This window comes from Molothrus aeneus, chromosome Z, assembly GCF_037042795.1.
Source record: "Molothrus aeneus isolate 106 chromosome Z, BPBGC_Maene_1.0, whole genome shotgun sequence".
Lineage (NCBI taxonomy): Eukaryota > Metazoa > Chordata > Aves > Passeriformes > Icteridae > Molothrus > Molothrus aeneus.
The window spans coordinates 39,943,202-39,964,549 of record NC_089680.1 but is presented as its reverse complement, the minus strand read 5'-3'; the positions used below and the strand labels follow the sequence as shown (position 1 = coordinate 39,964,549).

The 21,348-nt window shown below is 38.4% G+C and overlaps 1 protein-coding gene across 1 annotated transcript in view; it reads right to left on the bottom strand.

Annotated features, from left to right (window-relative positions):
* Positions 1–10,208: 10,208 nt before the first annotated feature.
* The window catches only part of LOC136569373 (uncharacterized), a 41,958-nt gene continuing 30,818 nt past the window's right edge, over positions 10,209–21,348 (bottom strand). Inside the window, 1 exon segment of the mRNA XM_066569768.1 lies at positions 10,209–10,575. Coding sequence (XP_066425865.1) covers positions 10,209–10,575 — 367 coding nt within the window.

The following is a 21,348-nucleotide window of genomic DNA, read 5'->3' as shown; positions in this document are numbered from 1 at the left end:
TGAGGAGGCTATGTTCCCAAATTTCTGTCTGCTGGGCAGTCGGCCAGCCTCCAGCAGTGTTAAGGATCTCTGCTTCCAAGGATACTCAAGGATTCCTGGGACTCTGTCAGGGCATTAGGAAAATAAGAACTGGGGAGGATTTCAGGATGCAGATGGTCAGTGTCCTAGAATTGTGCTACAGCACGTTGAGCTACCCTTGAGAATCATTGAAACTGCTCACCTCTAATGTTTTACTTTAGAGCTTTTTTGTGTTAGATTTTCCATTCTCATAGCAGTTCTGTAATGCTTTTATTTCACTCTATGGAACAGGACTTCTCAAAGACGTTAGTGCTGAGTGCAAACTCGGACTTTGAACCCGAAACTATTCTTGAGTTTGGTAGGTGCCCATAAAAATGTTGGACCAAACTTGACCATCTACGGTGCAGCTCAGAGCTTTGTGAGGACAACCAAGCACTGTAATGGTTCTGTTACTGCCACTTGTACAGCCAATACTCATGAGAGTTAAACTTGTGCCTCTGGTAATTCATACCTGATTAATATTGCACTCTGAGTGTTTTATTTTCCCTTCCTGCCTGCTCAGGTCTTCTGAGGATCAATTATACTAATCTTCATAAACCAATTAATATACCACGTTCTCATGCCACCCAAAGTCACCTTTTCTTTGGTTTTTCTGCACCAAATAGTAGTGTAAGTTAATATAATGTACCACCACCAAACTCTTCAGGAGGTAATCTGATTTGTGTTGCATTCATTTGTAAGCATATTTCTAGCCTACACAAAACACATTTCTTTTCCTACTACAAACTTCTTATTTTACAAATAATTGTTTTTCTGGGAAAAAAACCAAAACAACTACGCTGAGCTTACAGCTGTTTTTTGCACTGCAGGTTATTTCAACACATATTAAAAGAAAAATATCTCTAAACTTAGTGTCTTGTGATCTGAATCTCTGTTACCTCCTCTTCCATAGTCATCCACGCATTGTTTTGTATTCCACCTTCTGTCCTGTACCTGATCTGCATGTGATAGCATGAAAAATATTTGGTATAGGTGAGAACTATTAAAAAAAAATAAATTTGGAGTTACTGTTGTTGGACAAAATTTTTTCAGATGTATTGCAGAGAGAGGCCTATTCTATTTACAGAGTTGACTAAATTAGTTAGGAGATAAATTGAGATGACATAAAGCCGGTTTTGAAAAATTTCTTAGGAACAAAATCAGTAATTCTTGTAATAGATTTTAAAGCCTGGTCCCTTTTCTTCCTCTAGACATTCTTACCACTGTTTCCTGCATGGTTCCATTTTGAAATCTGTGCTGATTTTTGAAGGGTTTTGTAAAATATAGTTGCTAACTCCACATAGTTCCATAACATCAGCTGCAACATGTTTGAAAGCAGTAATTGGACAAGTAATCCTTCCAGGGAAAAACAAATCATGTCTGGTTGTAATGGTCTGAATAACTCTTATTTCCCATTCTGTGTAGTGTTTGTAATATTTTGGTGGAAACAGGGAAGTAGATCTTCAAAAAAAAACAAACTGAGGAGTCTGGCAGAGAAAGATCAAGACAATTTTACCCCTAGAAGATGAAAAGGATACAAAATTACACTCATTTTTTTAGCAGATGTAACCAATGGGAATGGGTTGAAGTTATCTGTAGTTTTCATCCAAAGGATATATGCTTTCCTAAAAGACATCTGTAGGGCTTAAAAGACTTACAAGGGGAAACATAATGAGTTGGCCTGTGCAGGAACTCAGATAAGATAGCTATGTCTATTTTTCACAGTATTAATTATATAAAACTCTTCATTAACTTTTCCCTCTTCTTATCTGGTTAGACAAGTAGTAAAATTGCTATCTCACAAATTTACTACCACAGACATCTGCCTAGAAGTAATTGATAACTATTCAAAAGTACAAAAACTTGCCCACTAGGGCCATTCCAAGTCTATTGACTATAAAGCAGACTCTTTAGGGGGACTGCAAGTATGGTAATACCAAAATTAATGAAAATATCCCCATACATATTCCCATATGTGGCTAATTCCCATAGGTAACAAATTCTATAAAAGTAACTTAATTTGTTTTTCACAGGAGAATTTGCACTTAATGAGACAAAGTTTTCCCCAAAGATGAAAAAAAGGTGAGAAAATAAACCATTATTTGCAAATTATTTTCAACAAGAAAGAAACTATGGGGTAATTGTGGATAGTCATTTGAGAATATGAGGTCTGTATTCAGGGTCCAGATGTCAAATTGAATTTTAGGAGTTACTAGGAAGGAATTTCAGAGTGAAACCTGTAGTCTGTATACCATTCAGATACTTAGTTCTACATATTTTACAATATAAATACATAATTATATATTATTATAATTAGATATTGCAGGAAGATGGATATGTGGCTAGGTACTCCAAATAAAACAGGCATTAACTCTTCAGCTTGTGGAAAAAGTGTCCTTAAGGACAAAATCTATGTAAAGTTGGCACCATAGAGAAGGTGAATAGAAATGATTCATCATTATTATAAAACAAGAACCACAGGGCACACAATAAAGTATACAAAATCAAATGTAAAAAATGAGGTGCTTTCCTCATGACTCACAATGACATTATGAAATGCATTGCCACAGGGTGTTGTAGAGGCTAAAAAAATGAATAGGATTAGATAGTTAAGAGAGGGTGAATCCATCAAATGATATGATCCTACTTCAATCTGCAGTTCATCAGATCATTGTTGTTGTAGCCAGAAGTCAGTGAGGGTAAATCAGGAAAGAATAACAAATCTCTTTTCAATATAGGTGCTACCAGACTTTGCTATACAGACAGCCTACTGATAAAAACATGAACTTGTGTCAGGTGACACTTTTCTTACCAAGCTATACATCTGCTTTCAAATGCATCTAACTTTCTGGTGATATCAGTCTTTACAATTATTTTCCTTTCATATTTGAGTCATAGCAGGAAGAAATATTTTCAATACCCATTATATATCTAAGTTTTTCTGTTCAGTATACAAGAGGAATAATTTAAGAGTTGTGCTTGTAAGTTTATTTATAAATCTATATTTTACTTGTTACATAGTTTTTGAATGGAATGTAGAGAGGGAAACCTAACAGGTAAAAGAAGGAAGCAGGTAGCTGCTGCCTTGATAAATTGATCTGGCTTTATTAGAAATGCTGGGTCCTGTGCACACTTTGAAAACAATTATTTTATATGTTGGCTCAAAGTTTCATTAGATTTTAAATTGTGAAATAAAAAGAAAACAGATAGTATATTTCAGAGAAAATGAGTTCCTGAAGTATCATGTGGATATATCGGGTGTGCATCCATTAGGAGCAGGCTTCTTGGCAACCGTATGAATACAATTCCTTTGCTCATGTTTTTTATAATAATATTTTTACAATAAATTACCAGTCAGTTTCCAGTTCCTGCCTTTTAATTCTCCTTCCAGGTCTAATGTTGCTAATAGAAAGCAAGATCCTGACTGATTCACATCCAAATTTAATGTCTTCCTCCATCCTTTTATCTACTCTAATTCACTTCTTTCCCTCTCTTCCCTGCTCTGTACTCTGCTCAATCTCAAAATAAAACATAACTTGATCAAGTAAAGATACCGTCATGGTGTATGCTTAAGGAAACTGTAAATATAGAAGTGTACACAAACCTAGAGGCTGCATATCTCATAAAGTTCCAGTCCTTCTGCTCAGAAACACAGTGCCTGGTACTTGTTTTCAGCATTGTGTAAAAATCAAGCAGGCTTTGATATGCCTTATCAAATAATTGTTTTGAAAGAGCAAGCTTACATGTCTTCTAAAGACACTAATCCCACATTCACATTAAATCATGAGATGAGAGAGGGAAATACAGACTGTAATTTGATATCAATTATATAGAGTATGTCTCAGTTGCACTTGGAGATAAGAATGTAGATAGAGGAGGAGTTTGCAAATGATCAGGAAAATGGTTCAGGGTTTTAAGCCAATATTAGAGGAAGAGTGAAAATACCTATTCCAAAATAACAGAAAACATGAAACTGGCATCATTATAAATTGAAAAAAAACCCTGATTCTAAATCTCCACATGAACATGCACAAACTGGATCCCAGCAGACCAAAATGAAATGTCTAAATCAGCAGTGTACTCCTGGGTTTTCATAATACATACACTGAGAGAATATGAAACAGCAGTGTGATTTCATAACTCTGTCCAGTCAAAACAATGGAAAATATTGTGAATGCTCCTAAGCAGCTGTTGCTCAGCTACTGCCAAACACTTGAGACACATTACAAAAAGGACTAGACATTCTCTGTTAAAAGATGGAAAATATGAATGATTAAGATGGCAGAGTGCAGTTGATCTCTGTAGCCTCAGCAGAAGTGCCCCAAGCACTGCCTGAAGTTTTGCAGGGCAGGAGGAACTGCAGTATGCTGGTAGCTGCCAAGTCCTTGCCTTTGCAGAAGGAGTTTGGTGATGACTTGAATTGTTTGTACAGTAGCTAGCACAATAAGATAGTTGTTGAGAGATGGAACAGCATATAATAACAGCATGACAATAAAATAATTATACTGCACTTAAGTTTCAGACCTTAAAGCCAGGAACAAAAATGCTTACAGTTAGTATCAAATAGTACCTATAAGTAGTACAAATAGTATCATCAGTTCCCAGTTCTCCTCAGAACACACTTATGCCTTGAGGATTTTAAAAATATCCACCAAAACACACAGTGACAAAATAATAAATAGCTCTGACAACCTAAAACAGAAATGGAGACTTCTAACATTAGAGTATGTGTCTTCCTTTGCTTTGTTAAGGACAATCACTTAAAGGATTGGTGTAATGATACTATGAACTTCAGCTCACATAAGACAGACCCTGAATAGTGTCCAATAAAAAATCAAGAATTGCACTACAAATTTCCTCCTAGACCTAGAACTGGAGTTCTAGAACAATAAGCTTTGCAGTTGGTGATGACTTCAGTAGTGATAGGGGATTTACCCATGAAGCCCCAAGCAGCTGCCCTAAGTACTGCCATGACTGCTGGCACTTTACCTACTAAGTTGCTGCACAGTCTAAAATCTTGGAAAATGCTGGCATTTTCAATGTCATTTCAAAACAGTTGAATTTTCTTTAGAGAAAAGTAGATAATTCTGATCATAATCCCATAAAATCTCATACTTTAGAAACACTGTTTCAAATTATTTTTTCCATATTAGTTCTGATTAGCTGCATTCATATCTGTACTACCTGGATATTTTTTGATTGTCAAAATAGGTTCCTTGTATAAAGACTGTAACATTTCTTCTTTCTTTATATTTTTCTATTTCAATCTAGCTGAGATGGACCAGCTAAATTGAAATACAAATGCAACATTTCTGCAGGAAAATTGACAGTAGAAGGGAAATACTGATAATACTGTCTCAGTGTTGACTGCATTCTGTAGTGCTGTTTCCTGTGTGCTCCTCAGCTGCAAATACTAAAGATTTTTTTTCTTCCATGTGGCCCACCAAATCCGCATGGATTATGTTTTTAGTCCTCTAGGGTAAGAAGAAGCTTCTTCATAAAACCAAACAACCCAGCCCTGTAGGATCCCCTGTCTCCTTTATTATTCCTAGCCAGCAGTTTGCATCCATGTATTTAACGTGTATACATCTAAGGCAAGCAAGCATAATTCTGCCAACATGAATAGCTGCTAATATTTTGTGATTCAATGTCATGATATGAGTCATTGTAAAAAAATCCCAATTCTTCAGAAATCATCAAATTCTACTATCAAAGACAATATGATCCGCTTTTGTATTTATATGTACACTCTTTGATAAAGCATTTACAAAACCTCTTATCTCTAGCTCTGCTCACTCACCTTTGCAGAATACTCCATGCTCTATAAATCAGGTTTTATAAATCATTCTCATGTTCTGTCAACACCACTCACACAACAAATCTGGATGTGTCTGTACTGACCTCCAGATTCTTGCTTTCAGCTGCTTTGGTTCCATAGGCCTGTAATGGGTAAGTGCCACAAGCCAGTCAGTAGTGGTTATTTGACACACAGATGTTCTGAAATCTGTAACTAGAATTTTTATTAGTTTTTTACAGATGCTTTTGTCACAATGTTTTTTGTTAACACATGCTCTGTTATTGTCTTCCAATCATGACACAATATTCTGAGATGGTTTGATATGCCTGTTTAGATACAGTTTGTTCTCTGCCTAATACTTTTTGTACTACCATTTCTGTAATACTGATCATTACATTTGGTTTCTTTTGTATGTTGTCTTCCACAAGATTTAGTGCTGTTTTGGCACTGCTGATGCTTTGCCATTAACTCTGGGTGAGGCATACATTATGTGCAGCTTGGAAAGGAACATAATGCTGTCCGTTTTGAATTTTAGATTCTCTCACTGTGGGAGACCTGCAGCTTTCTGGAGTCTATTTCACTATAAAAGAAATGTTACAAGGCAAAATTCTAATTAACAACTCTGGAAGATGTTTTTTGAGCCAAGAAGGTTTTTACCAGATGCAGGAGTCAAAGACTAACTTCTCAGATATTGAAGGTTATGTGCACTGTCTTCATTGTATTTTCAAATCTGTACTTGGAACATATTAACTAGCTTATTAATATACTAATATGGTTTGCTGCACTTTTAGGCCTAAAATCTCTACCTATGGCATTAATAGTCTTGCCTAAAGGATTCTGCACAAATTTCTATCCTTTTAATATACTATTATAACAGCAACGTGAAGTATCATGGAATGCTGGAATGGTTTGGGTTGGAAGGGACTTGATAAATCCAGTAAAGATCTAATAGTGAATAATTGCACAAAACATTTTGGAACATTTGCAACAGTTAAATTACTTCCACTCTTTTAAGCAGTTTGTTAAAATGCGGACCCCTTGAAAAATTTGTTTTGTTATCTCTGTCAATATGAGCTAAACTAACACATATGAAACGTGCTTGTTGCTATGGAGAAGGGGAAGTCAATTTCACTATTCTGCTATGTAAGATGTTGCTTCTGTAATTTTCTTGAACACCTAAACATTTTGGAAGACTGCACTGCTCTGAATGGTCATGTGATGGTGCTCAAGCATGACAGAACTGGAACCTGATGAAATTTTCAATGAATTATTGCCATCAGAAAACATCTACTACCCCATTGCATGGGGACTTAAACAAGAAGGTTTCTGGATCACTGAAAGCAGGTCATGCAAAAAGAAATTTCACTGGCTGAGGCAAGTCAGGACTTGCTATGATCATGTTCACAGTGTGCCCTCTTTGGTGGATCCCATGTTGGCAAGTCTTTGAGTAATATGTCAATCACTTCTGCAGGAAATGGGCAAAATCTAACTTTTTGGGCTACTTCAATATTGGCGATATTCATGGCATTTATTTTGGACCTCCTGTGTAACAAGCTTTGAAAATCTCTGCTGAGGGGGATCTTTTTGGTTTGCTCATTTTCATAAACTTATTACTGAGATTTTTTGAGATTGATTTTTAGAAACCCAGCATCACAGTTATAGTGTGATAACAAATCCTGACATTACTGAGTAATATTTCAGCTACTCAAGCTAGCAGTCACATATATGTCATTCTCTCAGAGTGCTTTCTACACTGCAAATGAATTGTCTAAAGTTATTCTGATGTCATGATATTCATTGCTCACAGCCACAAAGAGAAATTTCCATAGATTGATCTCTGTTCCTGTCAAGAAAATCAATTTCTGTTATTATGCAATGTAGTTTACTACCGTCAGAGAGACTTTAGTGAAGTTATTTATGGCCCTGATGTGCCAGTAGATAAATATAAACTATTAAGTTCTGTGAACTGAAAATTGACCCAATTCCTTCCTCCTTTGCCATGAATTACCATTCCCAAATGAAACTGGTTGTGGAAACCATTGCTTTTGACAAGTGAATTCAGAAAAGTGCGTTAATTTATTTTGCTTGTGTTTCTGGGTGTTACATGTCTGTCGTTAAAACTCTAGCAATTTAGTGTGAGGAAATAGTTTCAGCTCTTTGCAAGATGTCACACCATTGCAAATGTGTGTGTCTTTTTCACCCTTATCACTTTTAGTGCTGGAGATGTTATATTTATAGCAGTTTGGAAGATGGCATCCACCACTCCCAAATATTCCTCACTTCATAGTGGTGTCATCAGTAATTTTAAAAGTCATTCCCTAGGCTGCCAGGGACAAAAGTACCAACTGAGAGTCTAAGCAGGGATATAAGTGTATCTTCTGAGGAAAAAGCTGACACAAACCAGCCAAGAAATCAGGGCTGAAGACTCTCCTTCTTGCATAAAAAATAACATTGTACTTGGTCATGGGGTTGTTTGTTCATTTTGGAGCATGAAGGAAATGTTGACATGTGTTCCCATGGAGTAGAGAAACTGAATTATGACTAGTGCCATCAAAACCAGAGGATTCTAAGAGCAAGGATGGAAAGATTTTCCTATAAATTGAGCAATCATTTTAAGAGGCAGTAAAGAGTGAGACAGTGTGGTGCCATTTCATGCCTCTAGAGGCTGCATTTAAATCTTTTATTTCAGTTTTAATTGCATTATTTCATGCATAATTTGCCTCTAAGAGCTAGGACATTTCTAGAATAAATACTAAAATTTAGATTGCTTTGTGACAGGAAGGAAAAAAATAGTCCTATAGCTAGTTATTTATTTCTTTGTTTAGTACTTCACATAATACATCACTTTCCGTCTGCATCTGCAGTATATTATAAAGTAAAAGCTTTTTTTTTTTTTTTTCAGAAAATGCCCTTAGTAGATGGTCCCATGTCGTAAGAGACCTCCTTAAATAACAAAGATGTTGTCATCTGTCAGGTTCTCTGACTACTCACAACATTATTGATTGAGATAAAAGTGTAAGACAGTTGTCAGAAAGTGGGAAACTGAATCAGAGGATGGGGAAAAAAGGGAAAATTAATTTGCAATCCTTAAACAGAAACATTAGGACTTTTCTATAACATATCAGTCTGGGGAACTGTGACCTATTCAAGGTTATTACTAGTGTCACCTATGAAAATAGCAGAACTGATTAATGGCACCAGGTGCTGTCCTGTAGTCTGGATTAGGTCTGAGGAAGAGTATTTTCAGATACTTTTTTAAAACAATGCATCAATGTATATATCAACTTGTTATTCTTCTCTGCTAAAATTTTAACATAAATTGGACCAAATTTTCAGTGTTTTTAGTCCTCTTTGTCCAGCAGTCAGAACGAAACCCGGCCTGTCTCTCCTGCTCTTTGTCTCTCCTTGCCTCAGCATGGGAGATGAGGACTGAGGCTGTGCAGAGCCATGTACACAGACAGCTCTGTTGTGACAATAGAATTTTTAAATTTTTGTGACAATAAAATCTAAGTCATTTATACAATTTTCTCTTCTGGTCTTTTGCATTTGGATCTGTTTTGTCTTTCCAAAAGAGTATCTCCCTGAAGAATATTCTTTCTTAGGGTCTGTCATAATCTTTATACCTCCTGAGGACATCCAGGAAATCATCTAATACTAGAATTCCTCTTCTGGTAATGAGTAGTCAGATTAATTTTTAGGTTAGTATGATTCCTGAGGCAATTTTTGGGGGTGTGGAGTAGTTATATAAGGTCATTTAATGTGAGCAGTATGTTAAGAGTTTATGTAATTACCTACTTTCTTCTGTTAGGGTAAAAAGGCAAGAACCTCTACACAATAATTTAGCCCATCCTAAGCGACACACATTTAAGGGAATGAGTCAGCATCTGGAGGTGCTGTCTGCAGGTAGGAATCATGTTGAATTCCAGGTGGGAGCTGGATGCTAAGTAAACAAAGCTTTCAGCTGTATCTAGGCACCTTAATAGCATAAATAAAAACAATTAAAAGAAATTCAAAAGAAGTTGGGATCCAAGTCTGACTTTCCTCTCTTGAACCCACTGTGTACTTTGGTGTGCCTGGAGGCTTTTTAAATTCTCCCTTTGACTTTGCAAATTTTATCTTACAGTTTATTTTTAGAAGTGAGCTGGACATTTTGACCTAATTTTTTTAATGCATTTTAGCATCTTCCTACTGAAGGCATGACAGAGAATAAGAAACATTTTCCAAACCCCCAGCTAAGTTCAAGTAGCTTCACTAATGTCATAAATCCAGTGCACGGTGTTCTAGGTGCTTAGCTAGTTCTAGGTCTCCTGCCAGTAGAGAGCACTTGGGTCATGGAGAGTCCAGAACAAGATCCTTAGAGTCTTAGAATCATAGAAGCATTAAGGCTGAAAAAGACCTCCAAGATCAATGAGTCCCACCTTCGAATTTTCATCAACTTGTCAACTAAAGTGTAGCCCTTAGCACTTAGCGCCATGTCTAGTCTTTTCTCAAATATATCCAGGTATGGTGATTTCACCACTTCCATGGGCAGTCCATTCCAATGCTCTTCAAGACTTTTGGAAAAGAAAATCTTCCTGAAGATCAAACTGAACCTCCCCTGGCACAGCTTGAGGCCATGTCCTTTTGTCCTGTCAGTGGTTGCTGCAGAAGAGGCCAACCCCACGTGGCCACAGCCTCCTTTCAGGCAGTTGTGGAGAGTGATAAGGTCTCCTCTGAGCCTTCTTTCTTCCAGCATAAACACTCCCAGCTCCCTCATTTGATGGCTGTTCCTCATTTGACTTATTTTCTAGACCCCCCAGGTCACTGTGTTCTCTGGTTCTTTGAGTCGTAGGTGTCAGGAGCTTTTATGCAGGCTGAAAGAAACCTTTTTGTTGTTGTTCATTTGTTCGGCTGGGGTTTTTTAAATTACAAGTTGGAAGTTACGTTTAGTTTGGGAGTTCCTCATGATAAAATCAGAAACTATTATAAATCCTTCAGTATGGTTGTACAGTTTGCCTGAGAAAAACTTGCTGGTTCCGAAGGGAGGCGGTGACAGAGGGGTTCTGAGAGCGAGGAGCAGCTGTACCAGTTTCTGGGAGGAGTGTCTCTGGGGGCACTCGGGGCTGCCGCTCACGGTGGTGCTGGGCTCTCGCTGCCCCGCAGCGGTGCCGGCTGCGCTGCCGAGCCAGCTCTGCCTGCCCAAGGAGGAGCTTACTCCCGCGGGCAAGGGCGGTTGAGATGATTTGTTGTTAACTCTATAATCTTTCCAAATTCACTCACTCTTTCCCTTGGTTGGTTCACATGTTATACTTTGTCAGACTTGCTCTGGCTTTACAATACAGTGACAGTTTGCTGGTACCTCCTTTTAATTAAAAAAAAAAAAAAAATTTACAGGGTATTGGAGTTAAATACCAATATAGCCGGATGGAACACGCCTGGGCTGGTCTGGCCCTTGCTGCTTGACCAAAGGCGGCAGCTGTGGCGGTTTCACCTCAGAGACACCTTTGGCTGGCTGGGTGCTGCAGCTGGGCGCTTGGGACAAGTCCAGGCATGCAGGAGCTCAGGTTTACCTCTGGCGGAGAGGCTTCAAGGCAAGGTGAAGGAAAAGGAGTCGGGTTCTGCTGGAGGGTTTTGATCCAGAGCTTTATTCCTGGCACACAGGCCTCTGAATGCAGCAACAGCTCCAACAGAACCCAGGAACGGCGTGGTTGCCGTGCCTTTGAACCCCGGGAGAGGGGGAGGGAAGGGGTAGGGATCCCGCCGACCAGGTAAGGGGGGGAGTCTCAGGGGACAAATGACACCCGGATGGCCCAATGTTCCCCAGGGCTGAGGCATCTTTTGAACTTTGCCAATCACACGACACCCCTTCTGGAATGCCAAGATTGACGGGCAGCAGTCAGCAGGGGGCAAGGGGAGGGGAAGGTAGAGGTGACTGGCACACCTGGGGAAAGAACCGGGATGGACAGGCTATTACATCACACCACAACAGCAGGGGATGTTATTGTAAATCAATGGTGACTCGGACGAAGGGGAGAGAGAATGATGCATCTGACTCTATCATCAGAAGGCTAAAGAATAACTTTATTATACTATACTATGTACATTTTATCTAAACTGAATCTGCCATGCACTCACTCTTGCTCACAACTGCTCACACTGCACTCATTTCTGATTCTCTTGCGACTGTCCCATGACAGTCCCACACACACACACACACTCTTCTTGATAGGCCTGATAGGCCAAGGGAATAAAACATCCTCACTTTGGGTAAACAATCTCCATACTGCATCCTACTTTAGCACAACACAGGCACAACAAGCGAGATAAGAATTGTGTTTTCCTTCTTCTCTGCTTGTCTCACAGCTTCTCTCTGTTCAGAGGGCATCTGAATAGGACACAGGATGTCCCATACACAGAGGGTGAAAAATGTGCAGACACGTGCCTTGATTTTATTTTTTATTCAAGATATAGTAAATGAGTATAATGCACCTCCCATCTCGCTTTCTATTTGCAGACAACCCCCCTTCCTCAAAATTTCTTTTTTTGAGTTACAGACCATGTACCTCCTTCATTCTCTTGGCTGTCATACACCTCCTCAAACAAGAATAGCAAAAGTTTGGAAAGATCCTGTGGAATGCTCCTTGCTGTGTCCAGCTCTAGCCACACAGGACCTCAATGAATCTACTTGCTACTAGGCACAATTAAGTATATACATATGTGCTTTGCTTGTTCATGAGTGTAGCATGATTTCAGTGATCACACTGGAGTAATGAATATAATTGTTTGAGAAAGCCTATTTTAAAATTAGCCAACAGATAACAGTGCAGATATAAAGAAATAAATTATATATGGAGTGGAGCTAAATGTTGAAATCTAGAATGCCTTACAGCATTTAAGCCAGTGCTCCTTATAAATGCCCTATATATTATAAATGCAAAGATATGCATAATAGGCATATAGGCAGTGTGCAAATGCATTTATTTTGGTGAATATTTAGTATTATGCATATCTCTGGGTTAAACAGCCATGTTAGAGGACACCCTGTATATACATATTTTGTTTATGAAATAGCAAGGCCTTTCAAAGTTTATTTCCATTTTTCATGTTACTTTCAGGACTGTTACAGTAAAAGAGAGTCAATACTTGACCAGGGCTTAAATAAGGTTTTAATTTTTTTAAAATAGTGCATTTTAAATTAACTTCGACTTCCCCTTGTCTTTGTGTTCATTTGGTGAAGCTCACACTGTCATGACAGTGGTTGACAATAATAGATAAAGTGCTGTAGATAAAAATGAGGTTGATACATTTTACATGAAAGCCCTAAAGCAACTGCGTTTTTAAATCAACTGTCTAGCTGGGATTGCTTTCACTTTCCTTTTTAGCACCTCATTAGGCTTACTGCAATTTTCCTGCAGTACTGAACTGCTGCCCCAGTCACAGTTCATTTTCCTCCTCTAATGTCCAATTACTCTGTTTACTGAAAATTATCATATTTTAATTACACAATAATTTAATTAAAATATTTCATTCTAGAATATAAATCAGCAACACAGAGCAGCATCATGCTGCATTCTTTCTGTTACAGCTCTGTGGCATCCTGGGAAACAGCACAGCTGTCACAGCTTGCAGGGAACACCAGGAGAGTTTTGTGCCATCCCTTTCTTTTTAAATATCATTGAGTGCCCTACAACATTCTTAGGTTTCTAATGTCCCAGAGCAGTAGCAGCACCTCTGCAGTGTGCCCTGAAATCCTGGATGAACATCCAGTTTCTTCTCACTGACACTGCTTTTGTACTGGGCTTCCTTTAGGCTTAGAATTGTGGTGCCTCTCTTGAGCACAACCTCTCAGTGTTCCGCTTCCTACCTGTCTTCCGCAGCTCCAGACACCAAGGAAAAAGAAATTTTAGCAATCTTCAGTACAAATGACTGGGTTTTGCAAACACCTACTAGCACACTGAAATGGAGAAAGATGTGAAATTACTTAGCCATTGAGAGCTACCTTACAAAAAGTAGTGGAAGTTCTTGTGTAAAGATTTCAGCACAGTAATATTTGTGGAATGAGGACAGCTACCACATTTTTTTCTTCCTCAAGGAGGAATATAATTATTCCTGTTTGGAACAATTGTTCTTTACATTAAAAATGACCCTTGTTCCTTGGGATAAAGAACTATTTAAAAACTGGGATGAGCTACCAAGCCAAGGTCAGGGGTTGCACACCCTGGTGGACAATGAGGTAGAACGTGCAGTCAGTTCACAGACTTCTACACTACTAAGTTTCATAGGCACAAAATGAACATTTGTGAGGCCTCTGATAAAAAAGCTAAAATGAAATCTTTTGAAAAAAAGGTACTTAGGAGAAGCTCAATGCCAGAGTATTTCAATGAATATTTTTTTTTGTAAGGAAAAAGGAAATGTGAACTAGAATGTTAGGTCCCTCATAGGAATATCCACCCATGAAGAGATTCAGTACTTGAATGTACAAGATCCTGAAGAATCTCATTGTACTTTCAAGTTATCCCAGCTTCAGGCAAGACATGAACTACCACATCTAGATAACCCTTTCAAACTAGACTCATATTAGGATTTGGTGAATAGGTAAAGTGTGTTATGTTTCATAATACCACTAGGCCTGACCAGGTTGTGTTCTGATTTTTCTCCTCTTATTTTCTTCAGTAAGGTAATTGTCTTTCTTTTTCCATATTTTTGAATTAAATATAGGACAGAAATCCACGCCCCTTCAGAGCAGATATATTTTCATTTGTGAATTTGCCCTCATTCATTTAAAATATTTGCCTTACTCAAAAGGATGTTGCCCTGCAGGACAGTATTCTTGACTTTATAGACACTAACTTTGGCCTGGGCAGACACCCTCAGGCTTTTAAGACAGCTAACTCAGAGCTAGGGTACACTTGGGCTATGGCCAAAGATGCAAGATCTGCACAGTATGACAAGTATTTTTCTCAGAAGTGAGCAAATTCTTTGAAATCTCTGTTTCTTGTTGTAATCCAATCAAGTTTTTTTCCTTCAAATATGGCCGGGATGTAGAGGTCAGTAAGAATGAACCAATTTACTGTCAGCAATCCATTAGGGAGGAAAATGCTCCTGTTTCCAGGTGCTCCCAATAATCATGATACAGTCTGATAAGACAGAACAAGATTCACTAAAGAAGGAAAAGTCTTCCCATGTTACATGAATATCAGATCTCCTCAGGGCAGCTACCAAACTGAGGTTAACTAGGGAAAATGATACTTGGTGGGAGGCTGTAACTATGAAGAAATGGGGTGGAATGTAGTTTCTGAATCCGTGGTCTTCTTCCATATACTTTTTAGGTATATATGGCTCTGAATATTCTTGCCTCATATGTACTTATTTATTAAGCATACTTATTATTTCTTGTCAAAAGTAGGTGAGATATTCACAAAAGAATGCGAGAGCATTTGTGTATCAGAATCTCAGCGCTTTTGTCGAACATATTTATAAAATTGTTTTTTATAATATGAGTAGGTGTTCTTTGACACTGGAAATAACTTAAGCTATAATCAGAGTAACTCTGCTGGTTCTTAATCACAGGAACAATGAGTAGGGATAAGAACTAAAGTTCTGTATGCAAAGTGCATTTCTGTACAGGATGTCAATACATAAAAAATATAATTTTTCCATCTATTAATGCCTTTGAAGAAAGAAAACCATTCTTTCTAATAAGTAGGGATTTTTTTTTCAGAAACAAACCTATTTTATAAAACCAGATTACATCATCTATTCATATTATATATTTATTCATAATCCAGGTGATCTTTTTGGGGGGGAATATGTGCTCTTTTTTTACATAGGTTAACATAAGCTTCTAAATTTATTAAATTCAGTTTGTGTAGAATACTTTTCATTGGTGATATAAATTTTTATGATTTTTGTCCTCTTTTTCCTTATTTTTAATCTAGGTGTCCATGATGAAAACAAATCCATAAGAATAGGTAGGTGATGAATAGAACTGCTCAGTGATTGACCAAGGCAGAGGTCAAAATCCAGAGTACTAAATCAGGACACTGCAGGGATGATTAGCACTCTATAAAAATGTTGACTGATGAGCCCCTTCTATTCTTAAACTCCAGCACAACATGACATTTCCTTAAACTGGGGTAATTGAAATAGGAGACTGTAGAGTGAACTTGGCACGTAGGGGAAGGTGCATGCAGGAAAGAATGGAACAGAAAGAAGTAACCAGGAGTGTTGTGATTAGGTGCATGAGAACTGTAGTGCATGATACAGGTAGTGGTTATTTTCTGGTACCCAGAACTGAAGTTAACAGGATGCAATCTGAACCTTAGTTGCTGCTAAGCTTCCAGTTGCATATGTAACAGAAGATCTCCATAAGAAAAAGAGTCTGTAGTCCTCTTTAGTGTATCATTTTAAGTCCCCCAAGTACTCAAACTCACAAAAACCATGGTTTCATCACTGATTTTTCAAAGGATTTTGAACTTCCACTGTACCAAGCAGCTCAGCTTTAGCAGCCCCAAGAGTACAAGACCGGCAGGAAGGTAAAACCCATGTCAGTAGCAATCCTGCACCTTGCTACCATTTCACTTGACTTCCTAGGTTTGTATGGCCACCAAAATCACCTCAGAAAAAAATTACACCTCTGGAAAAATTACTGTGAATTGCATTGCGTATTCAGTTATTTTCAGGTTAAATAACATTATTAGTAAGTGGGTGGAATTACAGGAACCCCATGACTCTGATATTGGTAGTAAGGCAGAGACCACAGAGAAATCTCCTTATTAAGCTACATAAAAATCTGTCAGGAACTAGAACTTTCCAGTGCTACTGAGATGGAAGTCTCATTCATCACTGTAAGCATTGCTGCATCTTGAATTGACATTAAATTAAATAATACTTCACATGGTTGAGGTATTTATTCATAAAACAGAAGTTATTGGTTGAATGTTTAATGTAGTCTCTCCAGCACTCTAGTCCTTCCTCTTGCTTTTTGGCACATAAGCCTATCTTAAAAAGCAAAACTGTTTTGGTTAACCAGCATGTGTGCTTCCTTTCATGTTGTTTTGCCAAAGAGATATATGGGTAGAAACTAAAAACCTTACACAAAAACTGTTGGAAAGAGAAAGGTTTGTATTCTGTATCTTTTGAGAGAGGCAAGGGCTTATTCAAATATACTAATAACTAAAGGAAAATGGAAATTGTGCCTATGAAAAATATTGGCCTGCTACTGAAAGGAGCAGAGGTTGCAGAGAAGACTGAACACTCATTTTGCTTCAGTCTTCACTGATGTGGCCAGTCCTAAGGAATCCCTGGCTCAGGAGACCAGGAAGAAGGTCTGGAGAAAAGTAGACCCCACCTATGGATTGCATTTATTGTAATTTTTCTATTAAATTTTAACTCTGAAATCTCTCTCAGAGGTAATGTGTGGGACTCATTTCTCCTGATGGTTTACTTTCAAATAGCATGATTACTATTCCATCAGACTATTCCATCTGTTCCTTTGGGTCAAGGTACCAGTCCTCTTGCAGTTCAGTAGTTTTTTTGATTGCTACCTATCCTGTAATCTTTAATTGTTTCTGCAGAGTGAAGCTATACCATCTAAGATTCCTAAAAGATGAGATGAGAGAGGTCCATGTACAACTTTTATTTGTGTCAAAGGAGACAATTCTATTTTTTAACTTCAGAAGTGTGGTTCATTCTTTAAGTCACAGATTTCAGACTGTGTAATTGCATTCTGGACATACAGCTGCAGCTGTTATGCTCAAGAGGCAGATACACACGTGTAAGTCAAACATTACAAGCACAAATATGTCCTGTAAAACTCCAATCCAGTAGAAATTTGTTTCCAGGCCTTTACTAGGCAAAATTTCTCCTGCTATCCTGTGATTTATGTTTTAAAAGTTGGCAGAAAGCATTTGAAATTATGGTACAGAGAAGGCAAGATTAGAAGTGTTTGACAAATCCTTTACCATTTGGAGAGAAAAGGTATTTTCTGAGCCAAGATGGCTCTCAAGAAGAAAAAAATTATAGTTCTGTACTTGATTTGCTTTCTGTAAAGTATCATCCAAGCACACACACTTAGGTACAATAATCTGCAATGTAATGTACTGTTTTGTTTAGCAGCAAATAAAATGTGACCTCTTCACTTTAATGAAGAGACATCTGGAAAACTTCCCATAAATGCATCTTTTCATGTAGACAAATGTAAGGAGAATACAGTACCTAGCTAATCAAGAACCTTAAGCAATAATTCAAAGCTCCTGGCTTTTAAATCATTACTACTGCTCGTCTAGTGACATAAAAAGAAAATGCTGCCAACATCACTCCTTAGCAGATAATAAAAAACCCTTAACAGTGGAAAATTTTGAACCCAGTGGATGTTAACCAACATCTTTTAAGCAGGTGCCTATCCCACTTGTGAAAATTACTCTCAGTGGGAGGTTTGGAGGTGCTGCTGCTTTGAGCAGCCTCAAGAATGTTGTAATTGGATGACCCAAAACCTAGAACCAAATATCCCGACTGAGGATCCTCATGGCTCATATGCAGAGAAGAATCTTGTTTTGAGGTTTATAGCTTGGTCTTCAAAAAATACAAAGGATAAAAACCTCCCAAAACAAAACAAAAATGGCAAGAGTTCTCTGCAATGTGTTGGGATAGGAAAAGTTTCAATGTTTGGATCAATTTCTGACTCTACCCAAGACACTTTTTTGCCTTCTTTGCATTTATTAAAATCCCAATGAAGCATGACAAATTGTCAACTGTTTGACAGGTGGTGGGGTTTACCCCCAGCCAGCAACGAAGGCCCACACAATCACTCACTCAGTCTCCCACCACTGGGCTGGGGAAGAGAATCAGAGGGGTAAAAGCTGGAAAATTTGTGGTTCAGCTAAAGACAGTTAATGTAGCAGGCAAAAGCTGCACACACAAGGAAAGCAAAGCAAGGAATTGATTCACCACTTCCCATGTTTGGGTGGGCATTCAGCCATCTTCAGGATAGTCAGGCCCCACCACAGTCAGCTTGGGAAGGCAAACTCCAACACTCCAAATGTCCCCTCCTTTCCTCTTCTTCCCTCTGCTATAAATACTGACCATGATGTCATATCTTTGGAACATCCCTTTGGTCAGTTCTATTAGAGTTGGTGTACTTATTTTACCTCACAAAAAGATGGAGAAAGAATAGGGGCAGGAATTCACTTCCTGGATCAGGTCTGCAAAGTTCCTATGTAGACAAGTTATGTGTCCCTCAGAATTAAGATTCTGTTCAGGCGCAAGCATACAGGAAAATGAATTTCAGTTGGTCCCAGTGGCCAGGCAAGGTGGGTCAGCAATGGAGGAATAGGGTGGTGCAACCAGAGATTTTGTATACAGGATGGGGACTTCCAGACTGGCGCCAAGCAACAAGGAAAGGAGAAACACAGTTCTCCTTCCAGCCAAACCCTGGCACTCTCCCTGACTGTTACTGACTTAATACCAGGGTCTCATGTACTCTGCCTTCAGCAGAGGCCCAGGTTTGATTTTCTCCCCACAGTCCCTTGCAGGCAGCTTGTTTCCATGTTCTCCCCTCAGCTGACCAGGGCTGTGCTGCCTGGGCTCAGTTCCCTTTTTCCTCACCTGCCTCCTTTATAACCTTGGGAATGTCACAAAGGAAAGTGATCCTGATCCTCAGGTTTAGGAGGCTAATTCTCACTCTCTCGGTTTCTTTACATGTCCTAAAGTCTGTCAGTCTTGTCAATACAGACCAGCTTGGTCTCATGCCAAAGCCAGGAACACTAGGTGCCTTGTAATGAGCCTCACACGTGCCAAGCGGATGGGTGGAGGATCAAAGTGAAATGCTGATGTCAGGGGTGTTTTATGTCTGACTCAAAGGCTTCAGCACTCAGCTCTGGGATGGTCACAAGCTAAAACACTAACCACACATTATTTATTCTGCAATTTCTCAGAGCACCACTTTGTGTGAGAACATCCCTTTTGTACTTTGAAAGGGATGAAAGAAATATTAAAGGAGTTGTCCTTAGGATTGTTATTGGTGAGACAGACTCTTAAAATAAGGTAACTAGAATTCAATTATGTTTCAATGGTGGCTGTTTGTCTGGAGAAGATAATGTTGATGCTGGCTATATGAAGTCTTAAGGTATAAGGAAGACTGAGTTGGCTCTTAGGCTGAGTTGACATCTAGGCAATCTAGTTGACATCTAGTAGAATGCAGACATCTAGGCAAGCAGAAAGAAAGTGCTGCACCTATTTGTATTTCTATTCATGGTGGAAATGGTGATGGGGTTGTCAGTTCTTTCAGATATTCTGGAGATTGCCCAGGGTACATCACTTCCAAACAAAGCTTATTAGCTATTTACCACTCACAGCTGGGTGTATCCTGTGGTCAAATATTTACAATAATATTCTGTTTGTACTCATAAAAACCTTTTATCTGGGATATATATGGTACTTCACAATCTGAATATTTTAACATGTTGCTTTTAAAGATGCTGCTTGGTCTCAGTGCTCTCTGTAGTCGAAATTGTGTTTGTGGACTATGATTCCTGAGCACTGCCTTCTCCTGTTGGTGCTTTTTAATGTCCTGCATAGACTTTGACTTGAATTTATACTGTTCAAGAGTACTGGAAAGTTTTCCACTCAGATATACCATTTTGCAGCCCTTTTAGTTACTTTCTTCAAGGATAGTATTCTAGTACAGGTTATTCTATAATAATTTACCTTAAAATGCACATTCAGTGACTTGACCCAAAGGAACAGCACTTTTCCTTCCAGGAAAATGGTTGCTTGGAAATACAACATACGGAATCAATTTGTATTAGTTGGAAGAGTTACTAAGAAGAAAAATTGTAAGTTTTTGGTTTTTTTTAAAACACCATAACCACTCTGCACTAAACAGCCTTAACAGGCACTCTTAATGATTACTCCACATTTAAGGCTGATGAATACAAACTGTATTTAGGCATGGTTTTTTTACACTTTGTGGGAGTTTCACTAGGTCTGCTGTTTTTATGTACTTTTTGTGAGGGGAGGACTCGCTTAGCCTTAAAGCAGCTCTCTGCAAATGTTGGAGTGCTGTGAAATTCAGCACAAGATGAAAAATGTCCTGTGGACAAACACTAGGACAGTCAGAGTGTCCTGTGCAATTTTAGCCCCTGGTCTATCTGTAACTGGGACCAAAGCACAGACATTACTTACTGACTCAGCAGTGATGCTGTCAGCTCTCTCCTGTCTTCCTCCAAGAGACAAATTTGTAGTAACTGAATTTTCTCTTGGGTTCATAAGATCCTGCTCATAAATGCATAAAACAAACCAAGCCTTACCTCACAGGTAATTCAGTGTTAAGACAGTCTATGAAAAAGCTGCAGTCAGTGGAGGTACCATGGGTTTCCTTCTTTGCACAGCAACTCTTTTATACAGCAGTAATCTCCATCACAAGCATGTTGCAGCTATTAATGGTTTAATTTATATGCAAATTTAGAGTTACATAATGGATCCTCTTCATGGAAACATCTAGACAACAAAAAACT